This window comes from Acanthochromis polyacanthus, chromosome 1, assembly GCF_021347895.1.
Source record: "Acanthochromis polyacanthus isolate Apoly-LR-REF ecotype Palm Island chromosome 1, KAUST_Apoly_ChrSc, whole genome shotgun sequence".
Classification (NCBI taxonomy): domain Eukaryota; kingdom Metazoa; phylum Chordata; class Actinopteri; family Pomacentridae; genus Acanthochromis; species Acanthochromis polyacanthus.
The window spans coordinates 18,366,733-18,389,262 of record NC_067113.1 but is presented as its reverse complement, the minus strand read 5'-3'; the positions used below and the strand labels follow the sequence as shown (position 1 = coordinate 18,389,262).

The window sequence follows — 22,530 nt, the reverse complement described above, 5'->3', positions numbered from 1 at the left end:
AGACCCCTCTGATTAATGTCTTTTATCAGCATCCAGCTCGGTGCCAGTGGCCATTATAATTCAGATTTGAATATTATACATTCCTTTGCTTCTTCTACCTCATTTATTTTAATATGTTAAAATGCCACCACAACTGTTTAACTGAAACTGTCATTTCAGCAAATGCTTCATTAGAGGTCTCGACTCACTGACTGCACTCCACCATAACAGCACTCTGGTGTGACTCCTGGGACTGTGTGTGAAAGAAGGTGGTGGAAAAAGGCTGAGAAATTATTCCACTGGCACTCTCATCATCTCAATAGCACTATATGGACAAAAATTTAATTTTGTCTCCATGTTATGCCAGACTAGAAAGTCATTTTGACAAGTGCCGATCACATTGTTATGCTCCGCAGGCACACATGTCCTCTGGGCTTTGACCATTGCCAAGCGCTTATGTGTTTTTAGTACCGACTGTGTGAAAGAGGATAAATTATAGTGGATTCTCTCTTCTGCATACTGTATGTTTGCGTGTGTCAGTAAATGACAGCAGAGCACAGCACAGGAAGGCACAGCATAATATACTGTTGCGAGAAGACTTCTGCAAAGTCATCGCTGCTAAATCAATGCAATGCACTTTGCAGATTACTAAGATTATATAAATCACATTACTTAGTTCTGCTAAAAATACTCGGCTGTAATGCATGTATATGGTTGAAACAACAACGATCGGATGTGTTCTAATCGGGCTGTGAGCCTGCATTAAACTTAATTTCTATTAAAATATGTCTTAGGAATAATTTGTCGTACAGTAAAACAAAATATTAAGTCTTAAATATTAACCTAATATTAAGCCTTATAGACTGTGTCTGTTTGTATATATAATTTCATTACAACAGGGTCATTCCGTGTGGTTTCACCAGATGGTGGTTGCCGCACCATTTTCAAATTAGTCCTAAATTTGCATGTCATTAGATAGTCACAAAAGTACTTTCTATGCAAAATTGTAGGCCTGTAGCTCAAATAGTTTCTGAGTTGTGGGGGTCTGAAATTTTCAGAATTTGGGCTATAAAAAGCCTCGCCAGCGTTTTTTGCACTTTTAAGTGGTTATTTCTCGGCCTCTAGACATACCAGAGAGCTGTGAGTTGGTAAACAAGGCCTCTGCATGAAGCTAGTGCCCCACAAACATCCCCAGGTGTTTCCCTACACTCTGCAGGCCATGGGGGCTTGCTAAAAATGCTAAAAATTAAGAGATACCTACTCACGAGTGGAGTTTGGGACCTTAAAAGTACTAGAAATACTGCACAGAAGTGTTCTGACACCCCTGGGTTCCATTCTACACAAACTTGTGTGATAATTTATCAAACTGGAGCTTTCTAGGTACCTCAGTTTGGAAAATATGAGCTCCCAAAGTTGGACGAGATTTTTAATTGGCTATTTTTGGTGGCAAAAATCTCAGTGTGTGACAGGTACCAGAGACCCCAAATTTTTTTACAAGACAGTTATATCTGTCTTCTATCACTGTACAAAAAAGCAGCAGGGTTATATTTGTAGTTACTGAGATATTCTTACTCAAAATGGGATGGGTAATGTCAAAATGTTTTTTTCTTTTCAGTACTTTGGGATACAAGTATTAGTAGTCATTCCAATGGTAGTATTATGTATGTTTTGTTCTTTTTGAAATGTTAGTTGTTAAAGGTGACTACCTTCAAAAAGTGTAATGCCCTTCTTGTGTCACAAGGTCTAAACTAGACCTTGTGGACAACGGCAGCTGGAATCCAGTCATTAGGATACTGTACTTTCATTTAGTTAAGATGATTCAAAAATACAAAAAGAGTAGCTTGTTACTTTATCCAGAGGTTTAGCTACAGTTCAGGACACTGATGTCATGAGGATTTAGTAATACCAGAGCAAGTTCACTTGTTACAATTAAAATACACTTTATAAACACTCCCAGTCAAAACTCTGTACACATCTTCTCATTCAGTGCTTTTTATTTATTTGTATGAGTTTCTACATTGTAGATTAGTACTGAAGATAAACACTTTTTTGTTTACAAATAAGTATTCATTTCTAGTTTTGATGTCTTCAGTGTTAATCTACAACATAAAAAATAGTTAAATAAAAATATTGAATTAGAAGGTGTGTCCAGATGTTTGACTGGTAGTGTACCTCAGACTCTCAGCGTGGATAAGGAAAAACACTGCAAATATAACTATTGGGTCATTCCAGGTGAAATGACCAGATATTCCTAAGAATATCTCAGTAACTACAAATATAACCCTGCTGCTTTTTTGAACAGTGATAGAAGACAGATATAACTGTCTTGTAGAAAAATTTGGGGTCTCTGGTACCTGTCACACACTGAGATTTTTGCCACCAAAAATAGCCAATTAAAAATCTCGTCCAACTTTGGGAGCTCATATTTTCCAAACTGAGGTACCTAGAAAGCTCCAGTTTGCTAAGTTATAACACAAGTTTGTGTAGAATGGCACCCAGGGGTGTCAGAACACTTCTGTGCAGTATTTCTAGTACTTTTAAGGTCCCAAACTCCACTCGTGAGTAGGTATCTCTTAATTTTTAGCATTTTTAGGCAAGCCCCCATGGCCTGCAGAGTGTAGGGAAACACCTGGGGATGTTTGTGGGGCACTAGCTACATGCAGAGGCCTTGTTTACCAACTCACAGCTCTCTGGTATGTCTAGAGGCTGAGAAATAACCACTTAAAGATGCAAAAAACGCTGGCGAGGTTTTTATATCCCATATTCTGAAAATTTCAGACCCCCACAACTCAGAAACTATTTGAGCTACAGGCCTACAATTTTGCATAGAAAGTACTTTTGTGACTATCTAATGGCATACAAGTTTAGGACTAATTTGAAAATGGTGCGGTAACACCCCAAAGGAATATCTGGTCATTTCACCTGGAATGACCCAATAGTTATATTTGCAGTGTTTTTCCTTATCCACGCTGAGAGTCTGAGGTACACTACCAGTCAAACATCTGGACACACCTTCTAATTCAATATTTTTATTTAACTATTTTATATGTTGTAGATTAACACTGAAGACATCAAAACTAGAAATGAATACTTATTTGTAAACAAAAAAGTGTTTATCTTCAGTATTAATCTACAATGTAGAAACTCATACAAATAAATAAAAAGCACTGAATGAGAAGATGTGTACTGTACAGAGTTTTGACTGGGAGTGTTTATAAAGTGTATTTTAATTGTAACAAGTGAACTTGCTCTGGTATTACTAAATCCTCATGACATCAGTGTCCTGAACTGTAGCTAAACCTCTGGATAAAGTAACAAGCTACTCTTTTTGTATTTTTGAATCATCTTAACTAAATGAAAGTACAGTATCCTAATGACTGGATTCCAGCTGCCGTTGTCCAGTTCAAGACAGCTGAAAAGTAGTTTTGCATTATTAATGTGTGCATCTGTGAAAATTTTAATACGTGTGGAAAAAAATGTGGCTGAAAAATCTAAAAGAATTCCAAAATGGCCTGAAAAACTTAAGCAACATACACACAGAGATGAGTGAGACCAGAAAAACTCTGTTTTTATGAGGGTTTTCAGTCTTTTATTATAAAACCAAAAGAGCCTGTACATTGCGCATAGTATAATTGCCATTCTTGTATATAATACTATTCAGTAAGACTTAAAATTAATACTCTTATTGATACAGATCTAAATAAATATCATAAATATGTATAAGATTGAGCCAAACTGGCCCTGCCAATATTTATATTCACAGAATACAGTCCGCAGAGCATGTCAGGGGAAGCCAGTCAGCTCTTGGTTTGGGTGCGTGCGAGGGACGGAGCGTGGCAAGTATTTGAAGAAAGTAAATAACACTTTCAACCCTTTCAGTTTGCATCATCCATAAACGTCCTCATTTCCCTCCTCCTGGTGTGAAGTGGCAGAGTCAGAGGTACATCTCCAGAGTGAAGTTTGAAGTTCAAGATGATACTTCTTGTCCTCCTGGTAGTTGACTCCATGTTGACTGAACATCCTGCAGCATCCTCCAGGTTGTTCTCCGGAGGAACATGAGCAGACAGACTTGGCCGGCAGAGGTTGATATCGGAGCTCAGCTGTGTCATGCCAGGGGGATGGAGACGGTGCCGTTTGCTCGACTGCGACTCCGAGTGTGGACGCTGGACTCTGTGAGCTCCTCGCCGTGCTCCTCCGACTTCTTGTCCGCGATGGTGGCCAGGAAACGCAGCGTGACAGAGTCCCACTCCTCAGGCAGCAACAGCAGCAGGAAGCCCAGACAGATGATGCAGGTGGCAGCCAGGCGCACCACGCTGAAGATCACCTCATGTTTCAAGACATCGACAGCTACAGCGAGGAGGAGGAGGACGGGAACAAAACAGGGAGCCAAATAGCAGGACAGGGAGGGATGGAGGGGGGTGAAAGGAAAACAAATTGAGATTAATTACATAAAGTGAGATAAACCACAGGACACAGCGGCTGTGGGGGATGAGTGGAGCAAATGCGGATTATAATCAGCACAAGCGCTCCGATTCATCATCCGTGTCTTTGCGGTCTGGAGCCCTGGGACAAGTTGCCGTAACCCACTGACCTTCATACAGTCCATCGCGGTTTACGAAAAGAACTTGTCTGCAGGCATTTAGTGTCGCCTTGGCAACCTGATCCTCCCTCAGCGAGAGGATAGTTGCAGGGTCTGTCGAGGCACACTGATGATTGGGTTTCCAGGATGAGCAAGGCAGACTTGCTGTGTAATCTGTTTGCTACAGTGGCCCTGTAAGTGCTGACCTCTCAGTACAAAACCGCAGTTTGTGTGGCCATTTACTCCCTTTTTCAACGATCATATTCATTTACAGCATAATAATCAAGAAATCCTAATCAGTAAGTTGGACGTAGCACTTGAGAGAAATCTAACCTGCATTGCCCGGCACACTGAGCAGTGTCCCTATGGAGATGAGAATGGGGTACGTCAGCACCACACCAACATGGACCAAGATGTTGAACACTGTAAAATATGGGGAAGAAGTTGAAAATGATTAGAGCTGAAACACTTGGTTGATTAATCGGCTATTTCATGGACAGAATTGGCAGAATAAGTAAACTGTTCTCAGGGTTTGCCATGAATTTTGTACAGATATTCATAACGCTGTGTGGATGTTTCCTGCTGGCTGCTTAATAAACTGCATGTTTTTGATATTAGCATTTTCTCAATGCTCCACTCTGCTAAAGTTCAGTCTCACCGGTTACTACCAAGACTTTAGTTGCTCAGTCCTGTTAATGTCTCCACTAGTTTTTTTTTTTTTTGTATTCAGTCTACAAAAGTGTGAGGCTAAATTTAGTAATTTTGGCTGTACGAATAAGCAACACTAAAATGTAGTTTGAAATGTAAAAAGTTTTATTCCAATTACGAAGCCAGCGTGAGATCTGAAAAACCGCAGCAAAAATGACAGTTTTTACAGCTTTTTAACAGCTTTATAGCAATGAGTCAGTAACAGTGTGTTGGTATATGTTTCATCTGAACCTGTTTTAAACGTTTGCAAAGGTGACTCCCCTCTACTAAATCTGATACAGCACAGCAGATGCTGCACCCATTTTACTCACAGCAATATTAGGTGGCCTATTTAGCTTAACCTTAAGAAAATGGCACTAATTTTAAAACACATGCATCCTCCTCCTAGGACAGGGACCTTTACTGTTGATGGAGTCACTTTTTTCTCATGTAAAACTGAATATCTTTGTATTTTAGTCTGTTTGTCAGGCAAAGCAACATTTCAGTTTAGGCACTTGGAAATTGGGTCACCAATTTTCATTGTTTTCTTGCATGTAGTAGACCCAATGATTAATTAAAATAATAACTAGAAATGAACCAATAATAGCTGAGGCCTCATAAATGAATTCAACATGCTTGTTACGTATGTGCACTCTCACCCAGCCACAGTCCTGCCAGTCCACACAGGTATCCCCAGGGCAGTGAGGACAGAGAGTCCCACTGCTCCACTGCAGTGAAGTAGAGGATGAGGGACACACAGGAGATAAAGATGAGGTTGAAGAAGCCCATGGTAGAAAGAAAATGTGCCACTTCTCCAAGGCTGGCGCTGCCTAAGAACATCTTAAACAGCACCTGGAATCAGAGGAAACGTTAACAAACTTGCAGTTGACACTATGCAGGTTAAATTCAGTGCAAAATTACGCAAAATTCGTCCTGCAGCATGTTTACCAGTCTGACCTTATAGAGAGCTGACGTTGAGGCTGAGCCCACAGCCAGTGCCACGCCCACAAAGGAGTCACCATGGAAGCCATCAGCATAAGCCATCATGACAATACCTGTGATGGCCATTATGGCTGCCACAATCTGCAGATAGAGATTCAGAGAGACTGGTAACATTAGTACTCTATTTAGAATTAACCCTCCTGTTGTCCTGCGGGTCAAAATTGACCCGGTTTAAAGTTTGAAAATGTGGAAAAAAATATATATATTTTCACAGTGACACTTCTGATGTCCACGTTTTCAACATTTTGGGAAATCTGTGAATATTTTTTGGCGGAAAAAAAAGAAAGGTTCAAAATGTTTCTTAAGAACATTCACAAAAAAATCAACTAAAATCCAGCAAATTTCGCTGGATTTTGTTAAATTTTTTGTGAATGTTCTTGAGGAAAATATTAAAAGTTTTACTGATATGTATGTAATCACTTTAGACATTTATAGTTTTTTTGGGGGAAAATTTATACTCATTTTTTGGAAAAATATTCACAAGAACTTTCTTGCCAAATTTGGGGGATTTTTTTTAAAAAAATTTAACTTTTAAGGGAAACTTTTAAGGAATTATTGGAATTTTCTTCCTGCAGGTTTTGCAAATTTTCAGAAATTTGGGGAATTTCTTTTGCTGAATTTTTGGATTTTTTTCAGACAAGGAAACTATACTTTTTGGTGCCCGTAAATGAGGACAACAGGAGGGTTAAGAAACACTCAGAAAATAATTTTTGAGTGTTTTCATACAGACCCGAACACCCATGAACCGGTCCTTGAGGACGATCCATGACAGGAGAAAGACGAAGGCCTTGTGGCAGCAGTAGAGAGCGGAGACATCAGTGGCGGTCAGTTTCTTCAAGGCTAAGAGGTACAGGTAGTTGGTCAGTGTCCACAGGATTGAAAAAGGGGCTGTTCTCTTCACGAAAAGCTTGAGAGTCATTCCATCCTCCCCAAAGAGTTTGCTGCACTCCCTGTTAGACAGAAACAACACAGGAGAGTCGAGTTGTGTCATCCTGCTTTAAACATTATCACTGTTTGGAAGACTGTGTTTAGAGGATAGTGCTGGTTGTCTGGACAGTCAAGTGGTTTAAAATTTGCTCTAAGGGAATATAAAGAGCAGCAAAGAGGCCACTATTAGAGCTATTGTAGTATACTGATTACAATAAGTAATCAACTTCTATTTGTTTTGGTTACTGGCATTAAAGGCATAATTGTAAATGTCAATATGTTTGCTAAATATAGTAGTAACTATTGCAAGGGGGCATATTCTCTTGCAAAAGTTTACTAGAGAACGTTCTTAGAGATCCAGTTGAGCAGATGTTTCTCTTTTCTTACATCAATAAGATTTTTAAGAGAGTTTACCTAAACTTCTGTATGGGGGTCTGTTTCTCCCGTGTGGTAACAACATGCAGCGAGTAGTAGATGGGAAAGAAGAGGATGTTCCAGTTGCTGCTGAACCAGGAGATGAAGAAGGGACAGGAGAATGACTGGAAGGTCAACTTCACCACCTGAGTGGTGCCCACCCAGGAGGAGGAAACACACAGCACCACCAGCAAACCGCCCAGCACCTTCAGAGCTGTGTTGGTACATGTCTGGTAGGACCGGCTCTCTCCGCTGGTCTCACTGCCTGGCGTCTCTGCCTGAGACTCTGAACCATCCTCTCCTGATTAGAGGCAAGAGGAGAGGAGAGAATGTATAATTTGCAGGCTCAAAACTGCAAAGAGAGATACACAACTGTTTTCCAGGATCACATAAGTACCTATAATTTTGATACTATATGCAAACTATCACTTTAAACATCTGGGTATGTTTTGTATTACTGTATCTACACCACGGTGCTGCCTACAGGATGACTCGCTGGCCGGCGTCCAGCACATAAGCATTTATTGATCCGTCGTCCTTAGTGATCACAACCTCGGTTTGCCTTTCTTGCTTTAAAGGCACAAACGCATGAGGCAAGGCTTTGTTCCGAATATGTCGGGTTAGCATGGTGGCATGTCATAAATAGCTTTGTCGCCTCATGATGCAGCATTTACTGTACACCAATTGTAGTCAAGTGTGCACAGAAACCCGATGCCTAGAAAGCAAGAGTAAACCTAACCACATGACATTCCACGAGAAAGTCATGACAACCTTGGTACACGGGTGATGATACGCTGTGGGATACGGTGAAACATGAAAACAAGATGGATAGATGGATGGATGGATAGATATAAAGTTATTTTAAAGGCTTTGCTTTAATCTTATGCCGGTGACGCATGATACTTCTGGCCCAGTGCCCTAATGGACTGCAGGAGTAAGTGGCTTGTGGACCTTAACTGTGCTCTATAATATGTGAAGTGCTGTGCGTGCGCGTGTGTGCGCGTGCATTTCCGGAGAGAGAGCTCAGATCCGTTCTTTACCTCTCAACAGTGTGATCAATTTACACCAGGGCAGGAATAAAAGATGACATGTGCTGGGTGCTTGCTGCCTGCGCTCCCTCTGCTAGCTCAGCACGTGAAGCTCTGCCGTTTCCACCATGGCTACCACCACTAGAGAATCTGTACCAGTAGCATCTCCCTTCTACAGTAGCAGGACACCTCAAAGGCGCTCATTATTGCGTCTGGGTGTCTTTTCTTTAACTGCAAAGACACTTCAGCAGGATGTCAAGCAATGGGAGTGCATGTGGCATGAGTGACGTGTGATGAAAGTGGATTTCACCCACAAGTAAATAAATGCAACACAGTGTGCCGAGCAGCAGCACTTTAATTAAATAACTAATGTGTGGTAAGATTACTGGTGGCAGTTTTATTTGTTTGAAACATTTAGATGCTACTGTGTTCTCCCCCTGCAGATACAAAGAACAGAAAATGCCACCAAAGTTTTAATCACAAGTAAGCTAATAAGCAACTTCATAAAAGAACTCCAAAGTCTTGCCAAACTTACTTTATAAATTTAATCAATGTATGAGATCATAGCTGGCATCCAGTAGGAGCACTGCATTTAAGGGATGGCTATAAATGTACCCAAGCGATTATGAAATCTCAAATCACTGTCACATCAGTGCAGGAAGTACTCCGATGTTTATCTAAAATAAAAATATCAATACACATAAAATGTAAAAGCGTCCTGTGTTTAAGATATTACCTAAGTGAAATTACAGCTGAATACATTTAGTGCTTAGTAAAAGTACGCATTCTGCAAGGAACTGGTCTCTGGTAACTGATGTGGTCTCAGATTTTACAATCCAGATGCAGCAGTGTGTGTGCAGCATTTGATACAGTTGTTTTTAACTTCAATTTCTATAAAAAGTCACAGTTTATAGTTTCATGTAGTGATTCTCTGAGAGAGTAAATGAGCTGGGAAAGAAGAAAATATGTGTTTTTTGAATTTTCTGTGTTACTTGTGATTCCGGATCACTTCAGCTTTTGGACTTTTAATGCTTAGAGAGTTAAATGAGACCATCTGAGAATTTAAGTGGGGAATCACTCCTTGGCAGAACCTTCAACAGCTCATAAACATCTGAAACATGAAAGGAGATCATCCGTTTTCATGTGAAGCCCCATTCTGGAACGCATCCAATGACTGAAACTGTCAAATACAAGTAGCAGTGCTAAAAATAATGAAATCCAGTACAAATATAAAGTAGCATAACATGAAAATACCCAAGTAAAAGACAAATACTGAAAGTTATATTAATCATAGTATAGTAGAAACAATAGTTTCCAACACTACTTCACATTACCAGTCTTGAATCTGTCCACAGTGTAGAGCTGAAATTTCAGACTTACAGTACAACTATTCATTGCAATGAAAAGCTTCAGCATCCAAATAATGTAAAAGTAGCTGCAAATGATGAAGCCAAACTCAGTTTTTTTTCATGCGAGTTCTTCTGATCAGAGAGTGAACATGCCCTCAAAAAACCTGCAGATAAAAACGTCAGATGAAACGTTTCACCTTACAGTTCAACCCAGATGGGATCAGATCTACAGTATGCAGTGAAAGCAAAATGCTCAACACTGATACAGTTTTGCTTCTGCAGGATCATCGGGGGATTTGGTCTAATTACATTCTGTCACAGCAAGGATTCTCAATCAACCTAATGAGGCTGCTGGTTGCTAACTGGAAAAATGAGATCTGATATTTCGCCAAGAGAGAAGCAGCATTTTTTGTATTCCTTTTTTCCCCATTATGTCTGCTTTTCTTCATCCACCAAGCGAGATGGTTTATATTTCATAGCACTGACAAAACCTCGAGCTTTTAGTGTTGGATGAGAGCTCTTCTGTCCTGAGGTAAAAGCCACTACAGGCTGATCTGGTGCCAAGATGCAGTAATATTATAAGTCTACTATTCCCCCGCCTCATAAAAGTAGCTCTCGTGGCCAGAATTGTATTCTCATATCAGACAGTGTTATTGCTGACTAATATTGACGCTGAAAAGTTGCAAAGGAAACAATAATAGCTGCTACACACAGGCCGACAACACCGGATTGCAGAGAAATACTTCACTAAAGCAGAAAAGAAGTATTATTGGAGGATTTTTTCAGGTGAGAATAAGTGAACCTATTTGGGAAAACTGCTCAAAATCGAAGGAAGTCGTCTTAAAGTAATTGGACTTTTAATTGAGATGTATAATTTGTTGTATAATTAAGAGTGTTAGTGTTTTTTTTTTTTTTTACATATTAATGATTTTGGTAGGTACCATTAAAGGTAGCTGCTTAATTGTATGTTCTGAAGGTTTCTGTACATTTATGATTAATGATTAAATGCATAAAGACTTAAATGCAGATTCAAAAAATGTACCTCAGTATTGAAAACAGACAAGTTCCGTGACACTGTGTCTAAAAAAAACCCTTGCATTTATCTATGTTTAAATTCACATATGGGTTAGTTGAGTATTAAGGCAGAAAAAGGAGCATTTGGAGGTGTTTTCATTTCATTACAGAAAAGACAGTGCTGCATTGGATCATTCACTACTGGCACTCATTTATAAAGCTCATCCACTCTGTGTGACGCAGTATGCTGCTCGGACCTCTCATTTCAATCCATTCTGTGTTTTATCCCCACCACTGACGCTACATGCCAGCAACACCGATTGATGGAGCTCTGCTGAGTCCAATAAGAAGCTCACAGTCATGTCTGCAGTGTTTGTCAGGCGTACCACAGGTCAGCTAGTCTTCATCCAAAATAGGTCAGATGATACTGATGAAGAGTTGATTAGCGATATCTCACTGTAATCTGTGTTAGAAAAGTTAAAAAGCTTTAATGAGCTTGTACAATGATGAAGAGGGAGCCGAGCAGGATGTAAAAGCAGCTGACTTGGGCCTTTTTGCTTTTTTTTTTAAAGTACTAGGCCACATGGGAGCCAAAACAGCCAAACGTATGCTGCTACTATCGTGCTTCCCATCAACACATTCAGCTTTTTAACTCTGCCGTCAGGAGACTGAAATGATGCAAATGAATGTGTTTTTACAACATCCGGAGTAAAAACTGTTAGTCAATTCAAAGGCTGCTTGTTTTGCCATCTTTATAAGGTATTAATTTCTGATTTGCATCTGAAGTAAAGGCACCACAAATAGGAAACATCTACTGCAAATCACACTATCTGTGTTTCCTCCATGTGGCTGTTCAGCGCATGTGATGCCTTATGAGAAAAACACCATGATGTCACCTGGGGCCACAGCAATAACAGCATTTCATAGCTTTAAGCGGTTTATCTGAGCTAATTCTGACAGGTTTTTTTTACTTCATGATAACACATACACATAATATATCGACAGTAAAGTAGAAATGACATCTTGGGCCTCTCTGGTTCTTTTGGTTTACCTTCAGAGATGGGGCAGGTCAGGACCTGAGTGCTGTATGAGCTGAGAGGAGCCACTCGGGCTGAGTGCTTCTTCATTCTCCACTGGGGGCACCACAAACTGTCCTCCCCTGGAAGGTGTGTGACTGTGTATTAGAGTGTAGAAGTGTGCCCGGGCTGCTGCTGCTGAACGCTCAGCAGCTCGTCCTGCTTGCGCCGAGCATCCCCAGACTCCTGACTCCTCCGCTTCTTCTTCACACTCTTCACCGCCCTCCTCCTCCTCCTCTCAGATCTCTGTCAACTCTTCAGTCTTCTTCCAGCACTCCAGTCCCGACTCTGCGTTCCTCTCCAGCCCAGTGCTCTCACTCTTACTGGTGCTCTGTCTCTGTCTGTCTGGATAGTGACACAGCTCAGTGGAGATAGCTCAGTGGAAGTGCAGCGGAGTGGAGACTCTACTGTTGCACTGTCATGCCGTGATCCAGCGCTGCCACTGTCTCCAAGGGAGACTGAGCTTCAAGTGTGTGTGGCATGGTGCAATCACTACCCTCATCTCATTTCTATCCTCCCCCTCCTCTGCTCTCTCTGTCTCGTTTCCCCTCCTCTCCGTTTGCTCCACAAATCAGCAGCTTTGTTTGGAAGGTAACCAAGCAGCCCGGGCTAATTATGCTGTGTTAGCTGCACCCCCTCCTTTCCTACTTCCTCCTCCCCTCCTCTTTCTACCTGACCAGGCTCTCCTCACTTCTCCCCTCCCTCCATCCCTCTCTCTCCATCCCTCTCTCTCCATCTCTTGTCCTCTGTCTTCCAATGACTCTCGCTTTTCTTGGCACATCTCCTGCTCTTGACTACTCCTTGAGAGTCGGATTATTAGTAGAGCTCTCTTTCGTTTGCCTCCTCCACCGCCACATTAATCAATTGAGCTATGAGATGAAAAAGACAAAAGCCATGTGCATATTACACACAAACACATGACAATCTGATGGATGTAAATTCTGTCACACAAAAAGGTCATTTTAGGGCTCTCAGTACATAGAAGAGGGATAAGAGTCCACTCTGCCTGTATAATCCTCTCTCCACTACCATGTGTACTTGTTAATATCATATGCTACTCTATGGTGTTTCCATATCTCACATGCGCTACATATAGGAGACAACAACGCAGAACATTTCAAAAATAATATTTTTTAAGGTACTAAACCTGTGTTCAGAGTGTGCTGCAGGCGTAACAACATTTATAACTTTAAAACAAGAATCAGTCTCATGGACTATCTCTCATTTCTCTTGGAAACTATGAGAAACAAGAATCATACGCTGCTTTGCCAATATCAACATTTTTTGCACCAAAGAAATCTGGTTCTGAATAGCAAAGGTAGAAAATAGAATTTTTCGAGCACTGTAGAGTAAATGTTTGGATGATGGTGTTTCACTGAACTGTTTCCACTTCCTAGATTCTATCAAATGTGTCTGACAGCAGCAAGTATTAAAGACTGTGAATACAAAAACTTTACGAAGCTTGACGTGGCTATGGAATGGTAGTTTTACCTCTACCCACAACACTACAGCACCGCCTAGTATGTAAACAACTTGACACATTTAAATGCAGTATTACCTAAAGTTATAGCCGAGAGTTAAGTAAGCTTTGGCCGAAAACCCTCCACTTAACAGGAAGTTCTTCAAGAGTGCCATGTGTTATTACTTTACCCATCATACTTACTTCTAAGCACTTGACTGGCGCTTCTTAAATATTTCTGTGCCGGATGTTCACTGTTAATGGAGATTTTTACATTAAATATTGACCATGCAGCCGCTTTAATAAAGGATTTAAACACTTTTTCCTTCACTGTTCCGCAGTCAGAGGAAAATCTTCCATCGGCAGCCATGTGGGCTTAAGGAGGGTCAGTTTGGGCTGTGTGAGTCAGCCTCAGGACTGTGGTCAGGAGTTTCCATTTCAAGGAAAGCCCTCCAGTCATTCTATCTCTAGCTGTGGTTTGTCTACCTGAAGATTTAATGGACCTAACTATTGCTCGGGCCTCTACATCAACAATCAATGCTTAGTGTGTGGGGTCAGACATATGAAGCTATACACCCAGTAATAAAATCTTAATATAGCCTTCCTGCCCAGTAAAATCTATACTAGTCAAGCAGGAACAGTCGCACAGTGACATAAGAAACAGTTGAAGTAAGCATGAAATACAGCAGATGCAGTGGGATTTTGTTTAAGTTGGTTGCTTAAGATGATTACACGAGTGCTGTTTTGCAGGATGTTTATTCCAGGATTTCTCTAGTTATATCAGCATCACTCTGAGCCCCTCCCTTCTCGTCTGTCTCCACTTTCCAGTGCTCATCAGCCAAAGTTCTGGTAACACTACAAAGAGCATAGCAGATCAGAGTATTTGTCTGTGCATTCTTCAGGCTGTGAGAGAAAACAGCACAGTTATTGTTTGGCTGTTTGTTACAATGGAAAAAATAAATTAAGGACCATGTTCCAGTGAAGCCATGGTAAGTTATTTGCCTAAACAAAGTCTTTTATTCAAGGGAAACACTTTGAAAAAACAATTCTCTGTTGTCATTTTAGCACAAAGCCACAGCGCACACACACTTATTCCCCTGTGGTCAGTTAGTGTTGCCGAGTGAGTGTAATACTAATGCAAATGCATTAAGTGATGACACAAGAGCAAAATGTTGCATTTACTGTGTGTCTGCACGGCCGAATAATGCTTGGTCAGGTGTAAGCAGGGGATAAGCTGGGGGTATGGATCCACAGAGACAAGCAGGGTTAAACTTAAAAATAGCCCTGCTGATGAGAGGAGCCAACAACTAGACGAGGAGAGGACAGAAAAACGATCCAGTCAGCAGAGCCCGGGATGCTAATCGCTATCCGATTAAGAGAAATACCTTGAGTACAGGCTCTACAGGAGGCCGCGGTTCAATCTCAAATATTAGAACAAGGACTCACAGTTTTGAGGTGACTATTTCTCTCTCTGGCTTGTCTTTTACATCTAACATTAGATTAAAACTATGTAAATTAAATCAGACTAAAAGATGTTTTCTTTGTTTGATTTTATGTCTTTCACATTTGTTCCAGAACAGAGGAGAAAACCACTGATCATTTATTTCAATGACACACTTTTCTGTCTCTTCAACACTTCTACATCTCGATAGCATCACATCCATTATGGACAAATGTTCACTTCAGTAGAAAACCTGCTCAGAAATAAAGTTGAATCAACACTCTTCACAAAAATTAACAAAGATTCCAACCTCATATAACATTTTTATGTGTAACTAATTGGAAACTGGGCGTATATTGTTCTGCATGTGTTGCAGATCGAAACACAATATAGTACAGCATCCTCCTCTTTACCTCCATAGCAACAGTGGGGGTCCTGTGCACACTGACGCACTAAACCCATTCAGACTCTTTTGTCATTTAGATTACCCAAAGCTCCTCAGTTTATAGTAAAAGGCTCTTTGTCTTTAGCACCTCTCTGTTACTCATCACATCTCGACGAGCAGAGGTGGAAGAAGAGGGACACAGGATGCAGGTTTCAGCTGAAATGGAAACTGGACAACCTCTGAATAGATTTCTAACTGTCAGGTGTGTTTCCTGTACCTCAAACCACCAACTCAAGCCTCAGCAGTAGGAACACTGGAGGATGAGGACACCCAGTGGTGGATATGGTCAACTGTATTACAGGTGCATCAGGGAAACTGGAGATGTTTGTTAACCCTCCCGTTGTCCTCATTTACGGCCACCAAAAAATATTGTTTCCTCATCTGAAAAATATCCAAAAATTCAGCAAAAAAATTCCACAAATTTCTGAAAATTTACAAAACCTTCAGGAAGAAAATTCCAATAATTCCTTAAAAGTTTCCCTTCACAGTTTTATTTTTAAAAATCCCCCAAATTTGGCAAGAAAATTCTTGTAAATATTTTCAAAGAATGAGTAAAAATCTTCCAAAAAAATCCTAAAAATATCAGTAAAACTTGCAGTATTTTCTTTAAGAACATTCACAAAAAAATCAACCAAAATCCTGCAAATTTTGCTGGATTTTGGTTGATTTTTTGTGAATGTTCTTAAGAAACATTTTTAACATGACTTTTTTTTCCCACCAAAAAAGGTTCAGAAATTTCCCAAAAATGTTGAAAATGTGGACTTCAGAAATTTCACTGTGAAAATATATATTTTTTCCCCACATTTTCAAACTTCAAAACAGGTCAATTTTGACCCACAAGACAACACAAAGGTGAAAAAGCCACCTTCAATCAGTTTCACCCAGATTTATATAGCAAGGTTTTGAGATCACCACAGTGCAGTCAAAGTTAAAGGGATTTCATCTGTGGCATTCCAGAAAGTAAAAAAATGCATTTGAAAACATGAATAGCAATTTATCAGTGTCAAAGTTGCCTATTTACAGTTGTTAGGATTTATCCTCTGTGGAGATGGAATGAATCAATCAATCAAGCAGCTGTTGAATGATGTGGAGCAACATTTATAGCTGCATACAGCTTGACACAGCTTCTGTGTGTATGTGATCTTTTCATTTATGAGAAGATAGACTATTATTTTTTGGCCATTTTTATGTCTCTATTGACAGTGGCAGTGGAGAACTATTGGAAATGAGGGTAAAAACATTAAGCAAATGGTTCCCAGTGAGGAATCAAACCAGGGAATCGCTGCTCAAAGCATCTGTGCCCCGAAAGTATCTGAACTGCTTTTCAAAAAAACAGAGACTCACCAATTAGATATGCATGATTGCATATCAGCACCAGCACAGACTTTCTTACGTAGATTGTATATCAGCCAGTACAGGACTGAAACACACATTAGATGCAATTTATTTCTGAATATAATAAAAGCAGTGTTATTCATTGTCTTCATTAATACCTGAAATCATGTGTCCTGGCGCACATATGATCATCATGACTTCCATGCAGTGAGGCGTGCAGAGCTAAAGTCTGCCAGTAAAGATAGCACTGCTTTGGTGTTGCTGTTTGGTATTTCACTGGTGGAAGTGTTTTTGTTATTGAGGGACTTACAGATCACAAGAGGGCAGTGTTAGGCTGCGGAAACGATGCTGCTGTGGAGACGCACTTGGCATAATGGAGAGGCCGTTGCAATCTGTACACGTATTGCTCCTGCATTATGTAATATTACGTTTGGATTACTTGCAAGACAAACTTGTTCAGAATGAATTACCAGGGCCAGCCAAATATCCAATCACCTGAAAAACAACATCTGGCCCATCGCATTGTGGTGTGAGCACAGATTCTGTAACCCATGGGCAGAAATATTACATCCATTACTTGCAGGGTGTTTCTGCTCGTTCCCAGGAGGACGTAAGACTAACAGCACTCCAGGAGTCATTCAGGCAAAGCTCATATCCCATTCGTTCGTCGGCCTGGTTATAAATAGCACAGAGTGAGCAGGCATGGGAACGGGACAGTCCAAAATAAGTATGTGCACGTACAGAATGTCGGAGCAGGAAAACGAAGATTCACCTGTAGTGAACGTTGTCTATTAATGGCCTCAAAATTGCAAAATATAAGCACAAGCATGTGTGGATTTAAAAGTAACTTCTATTGTCTTCTTTGCATTCGTCTGTAGACTTTCTTTGTGGATGGAAATACAAATATAAACATAATGCACTGACGGAAATGATTATCTCTCCTGCCCTTTCTGCATAATTTCCCTCTGAGTGCTTGGGTGTGCTGCTGTCTTGCAGGGAGTGGGACTGCCACTACAAGTCCCTGTTATTTCTCCTGCATTGTACCTATTTACTCAGCAGGGGAGCACAGGGGCTCTGCACACTTTCTCTAAATTAGCTATCTAAAGCAAGACACACAGCAAATTAGTGTAATGTTCTCCAGGAGATGCTGAGGAGGCATTTGCTCTGAACACCATTGTTGCCTGGTCCAACAGGAGCCTAGTGAGCGAATATGCTGCCCTTTCTTTTTCTGATTTCATTCTGCTTCAACTTTTCTCTTGGGCACATTTTAGTAGTTGTGGAATTATCTACGTGAAGTGGGGTGAATAGGAAATCATGCTGTGACTTGGTTAGAGTTACATGTAAGTAAGTCATGACATCGTGACTGTGCTGTATGTATCACACCCTGGACCCTGTCCTCAAATGTAGTCCACAATCCCCCTCAGAGCATCCTCTCAATTCCACGCAGATGGCAAGTGGCAATAACAGCAAACTGGCAACAAGATCTTACTAAATATATCATTACCCCATAGGCTTGGCAGGATGAGCCCACTGTTCTATTTACGTGCTCCTTTGTCTTTTCCTTTATGGAAAATGATACTCGCCAGCTTGGGGGCCATGTGATTCCTGAGTCAGAGTGTAAACAGACCAAGGAGCATGAATGTGATGCTGCCATACACCGAGCAGCGCTCAAAGAAAGCGATTTTTCACAATGACGTTCATTTAAAAAGGAACATGAGCGTGCACATTAGCAATTTAGTCAGACTCTCTCACAGTGACAGCAACAGCAACAGCATGTTTAATAGCTGTGCAAGCAGGAAAACTGTTGACAAGTGCTGCCCTGAGGAATACCTTCTGTTGACTCTGGCATGCACAAAATTCTCTTGTTTGGCAAGACGGAGAAACACAGGGCTACAGATGGCATATTTTATCAGTGAAATGGGAAACGTCTTTCAAATCAAAAAACCCTTCAGCTCCCAGATACAGCAGTTCATATAGGCATGGTGCGGCTATTACGATCCACACCTGCTCCCTTTACCTGAAATTACACCACAGACAACAGCTCATCTTTCATTTTCTCCTGGTATAGTGTGTAGTAGACAATAAGATTGGATGGGCAGAAGAATGGAAACTGGAAACTAGGGCTGCAAGTACCAACAACTTTCATTTTATTCTGCAGGTTTTTTCTCTGTTAACTGAGGAATCATTTAGACTCTGTGCAACATGTGTGTGCTGATTGAAAATAGAACAATATCAGCTATATAGTATTCAGATGCTTCTTTTTAAGCAGACAAATGGTCCCAAAAAACAAATATATTTACCTCACTGCTATAAATGACAAAGCAAAGCAGATGTGAGATGTTTTATACCTTCATCCATTGCAGCATACTGAGATTTTTGCTTGAAAATGACCATAAAATTATTCAGCTATCAATAGTTGCAGATAAATAGCCTGTTGACTCACAAATCAAAAATACTACCTCATGACATCAGCGCACCTTGATAGCGTGTATTGATTGCTGGTCATTCAGGCATCAGTAAAATGCAATTAACTCTGTGTCAGTATTGACTCAGGCACAATTTGTGGCTGCGTTTTCAATTGGCTTTTATATTTCACATTATTAACAAAATGCACAAACAAGACTATAATAGAATTCTTCATTTTCACTTTTACGGTTAGAGCCAGTCAGCACTGGTTACACAATAAGTCACTGTCTCAAAGGCCCCTGAACTGTTCAATCTGCTTTCAATTTAAAGTTTTTTGGTACTCCATATTAATCAGGTGTTCTTTCAATAGATTAATCTGGACGGGTAGACAAATCCTCAAATGAAATGTCTGATTGCATTCATGCTTAATCTACTGCAACTGACACCCCTGATAAACAGGAGGCAGTTAATGAGAGACGAGCTCATTTCCCTTTTCCTCAGCCTCCATCTAAAAATCCATTGAGGTGCTCCCAGCTCATCCAAAGGAGCCTCAGCTGGAACAGTTTTTGATCGAATGAGACTCTATCTGCGCGTTTCCTTTGAGATTTTAATGCACTTTGTCACAGGGTGTCACGTTTTGGGAGCAGATTCATGTATGAAAGTCATAACACTGAGATTACATCTCTCTCCTGTACGTGCATTTCAAAGTCATGAAGTTGTAGTTGAGCTTTTATGTAACAACTAGAGGGGGATGTTGGGGAGATTGCGTGACAAGTCCAATTCATTTGAGGTGAAGGTATCAGCATCCGAACCTCCGGATAATCACATGTAGATCTTTCTGGACGTCTCTGTGCATTTATTCAAGAAAAGTGACGGTTAATTCTTACCTATAACAAAGAATGATCAGACATTGAAATGAACAGGCCAATTATGTAGCACAGAGGTGAGAATCTCTGTTGGCTCTCATGCTTCAGGCCTTGTACAATCCTGCTCTGCACACCTTGTTTAATCTCCATAAACCCACAGACTGGTGTTTCACAGAGTGTAGCTCAGGTTAGTTTTTCCTCTTCATAATCCCACCGGGCGCTGGCAACACTTCCACAGAACCGGAGGGCAAGTTTTTAAAGATCATCCCTGAGCAAAGTGCACCATCAGCTCTCCCCTCCAATCCAAGCCATTGTCTCAGTGTCAGCAAAACTCACAGCGCTGCCCTACCAATCAACAGCACGTTGACAAAAGAGAAAATTATAGAGAAGCTTAAGGTACTGAAGTGCTGCTTTATCTCAGGCGCGTCAGGAGACAGCAAGCAATATTCACACGCATCCCATGAGGAGCTGCTGGTGTTTGTCATTTTGGAGAATATATTGTTTTAATTAAATACGTGGAGTAAACACTTCAGTATGAGGCTGTCATGTAAGTGAGTGTTTGCAGACTTTGACAACATGGATGTGGACAACACTGCAGTTCAAACAATCAAGTTTTGCAATTGAATTAGAGAATGGCAGCACAATTTGTGCAGGACACTGTTGTGTAATTGCATTGCCAGATAGTGTTAAATGTGTTTCGTGTTCCTCCCTTATCTCTCTCTCTCTCTCTCTCTCTCTCTCTCTCTCTCTCTCTCTCTCTCTCTCTCTCTCTCTCTAATACTGTGTCTCAGAGATGGATGGACAAGCAGCAGCATCACGCAGCCTCCAGCTCATACTGGCAGTGATTGACATCGTGCTGCTCCTTAATAGGCATAATTAAACCTCAGTTAGCTGTGTTTGCAATGACAGATTGTGCAGTCCCCCTCATTTTAAAAATGAAAAGCAATTTGCAAAGCAGGATTGTAAGATTCATGCTCCCTTCCTCACACCTCTGAAACCTGATTACCTGAAATCTCCTATTTTTCCGTCACTGTGTTGCCACAAATGCTGCCTCTTTAATTCATCTCACACCTGGCAAAGACATCCACTAATGAACCCATCACTTTTCCCCCCACATCTTTTCACTCACTTCTATGACTGGAGTATCCCGGGTTGTATCCGTAGTAGCCGGTGATCCTCAGGATGCGGTCCTCTATGTCGTGCACTCCGTTGGCTGTCACTTTGGGGCTGCTGCTGCTGCCCGGGAAGACGGAGCGGCTGCCACCGGTCGGCGTCGTCTTGCCCGGCAAGTGTGTGCTCTTCAGGGGCTCCAGCCGGATGCAAGGCTGCTCCCCGCTCTCCAGAACACTCTCCGCGCTTATCATCGTGGGTCCGAGATCAGAAGAGGCCGGGGATGAGCCCAGATCACCATGCGAGAGACCCTCGGGGCTCGCATCAACAATTAGCAGCGGAGAGGAAGGACATCCAAATCCACATTCACATTCCTTCAGTGATGCTCCCGGACGCAGAGCAAGGTTATCAAACTCCAGCAGCCTGGCAGGCATGAGACACTAGGGGGCGTGTCACTACTATCACATGCTTTGGATCTGGATGCAATTAAACAGGGAGAAGAACTTGGCTCGAGTCAGCCATAGGGAGCAGAGGAGCCCGTATTCATAACAACTTCAATAAAACATAAACAAACAAATCTCTGATAGCAGTTTAGATCATGCATCATGTCTTAAAAAATCCAGTGAAATAAAGCCTCAGTGGTTCCATGTGAAGATATGTTTATTGTTTCATCACACCTCTGAAATATTCCATTATGTGTTGTTAATTTGAAGAGCAGCTCTGTGGTATTTTTAATCTGACACTGCTGTAATATTTTTATAACCTCCCAGCAGGTGATCCTTTGACTTTAAAGTGGCCTTTGGTATCAGTGTAATATTCCTGTCACATTTCAGTTGGGATTTGGTATCTGGTTCTTTTTGAAATGAGCTTTACTGAGCTATAAAAAGCTCCTCTCTCAGGTTCTTTCTGTCACAAACTCAGTCACTGAATCACCGCAGGATAATCAGTCTGAAATAATCCGGTGTCCTTTTCCCTGGATAGACGCGTAAGAGACAGATTAAATCAACCTTAACGTCTCACAAAAATAACCCAAAAGATGACTAAGAATGTATTTTTACGACACCGTTTTCAGCTGCTTCCTGCTCTCTCATATTTGTGGACTAATACCGGACCTCTCAGTGATGTTTCCATTTGTTGGTCGCAATAAAAAATGCATGTACGTTTGAGAACAGGTTTATCTCACTCGCTGGTTCACAGCTATTCACTTCTCTCTACACTTGAATGTGGGCCACAAGTGTTATTTTTTATTTTTATTTTCAGCCCTCGTTTGAAATGTTTTTCTAGAAGTATAATAGCTCCCAGATTAGGAAGTTTGTGCACAGTGCTGCACACCACACCGAATAAAGTTTTTTCCTTATGCTATTCTCAAGCACTTATGAATTTTATTCTAAGGTAAACCCCAGAACAATCTCT

The 22,530-nt window shown here is 41.0% G+C and overlaps 1 protein-coding gene across 2 annotated transcripts; it reads right to left on the bottom strand.

Moving 5' to 3' along the window:
• Positions 1-3,541: 3,541 nt before the first annotated feature.
• slc35f4 (solute carrier family 35 member F4) lies at positions 3,542-21,557 on the bottom strand. Of its 2 annotated transcripts, none has more exons than XM_022193275.2 (7): positions 21,137-21,557; positions 7,589-7,889; positions 6,978-7,197; positions 6,203-6,328; positions 5,905-6,097; positions 4,892-4,981; positions 3,542-4,326 (listed from the first exon to the last, which is right to left on the bottom strand). In XM_022193275.2, the coding sequence occupies exons 1-7, from the start codon at positions 21,549-21,551 to the stop codon at positions 4,085-4,087; spliced, it is 1,587 nt and encodes a 528-aa protein (XP_022048967.1). In that variant the 5' UTR covers positions 21,552-21,557; the 3' UTR covers positions 3,542-4,084. The 2 variants fall into 2 exon arrangements, with proteins under 2 accessions (XP_022048967.1, XP_022048968.1); XM_022193276.2 differs by lacking the exon at positions 21,137-21,557 and adding an exon at positions 12,031-12,756.
• Between the last annotated feature and the right edge of the window lie 973 nt (positions 21,558-22,530).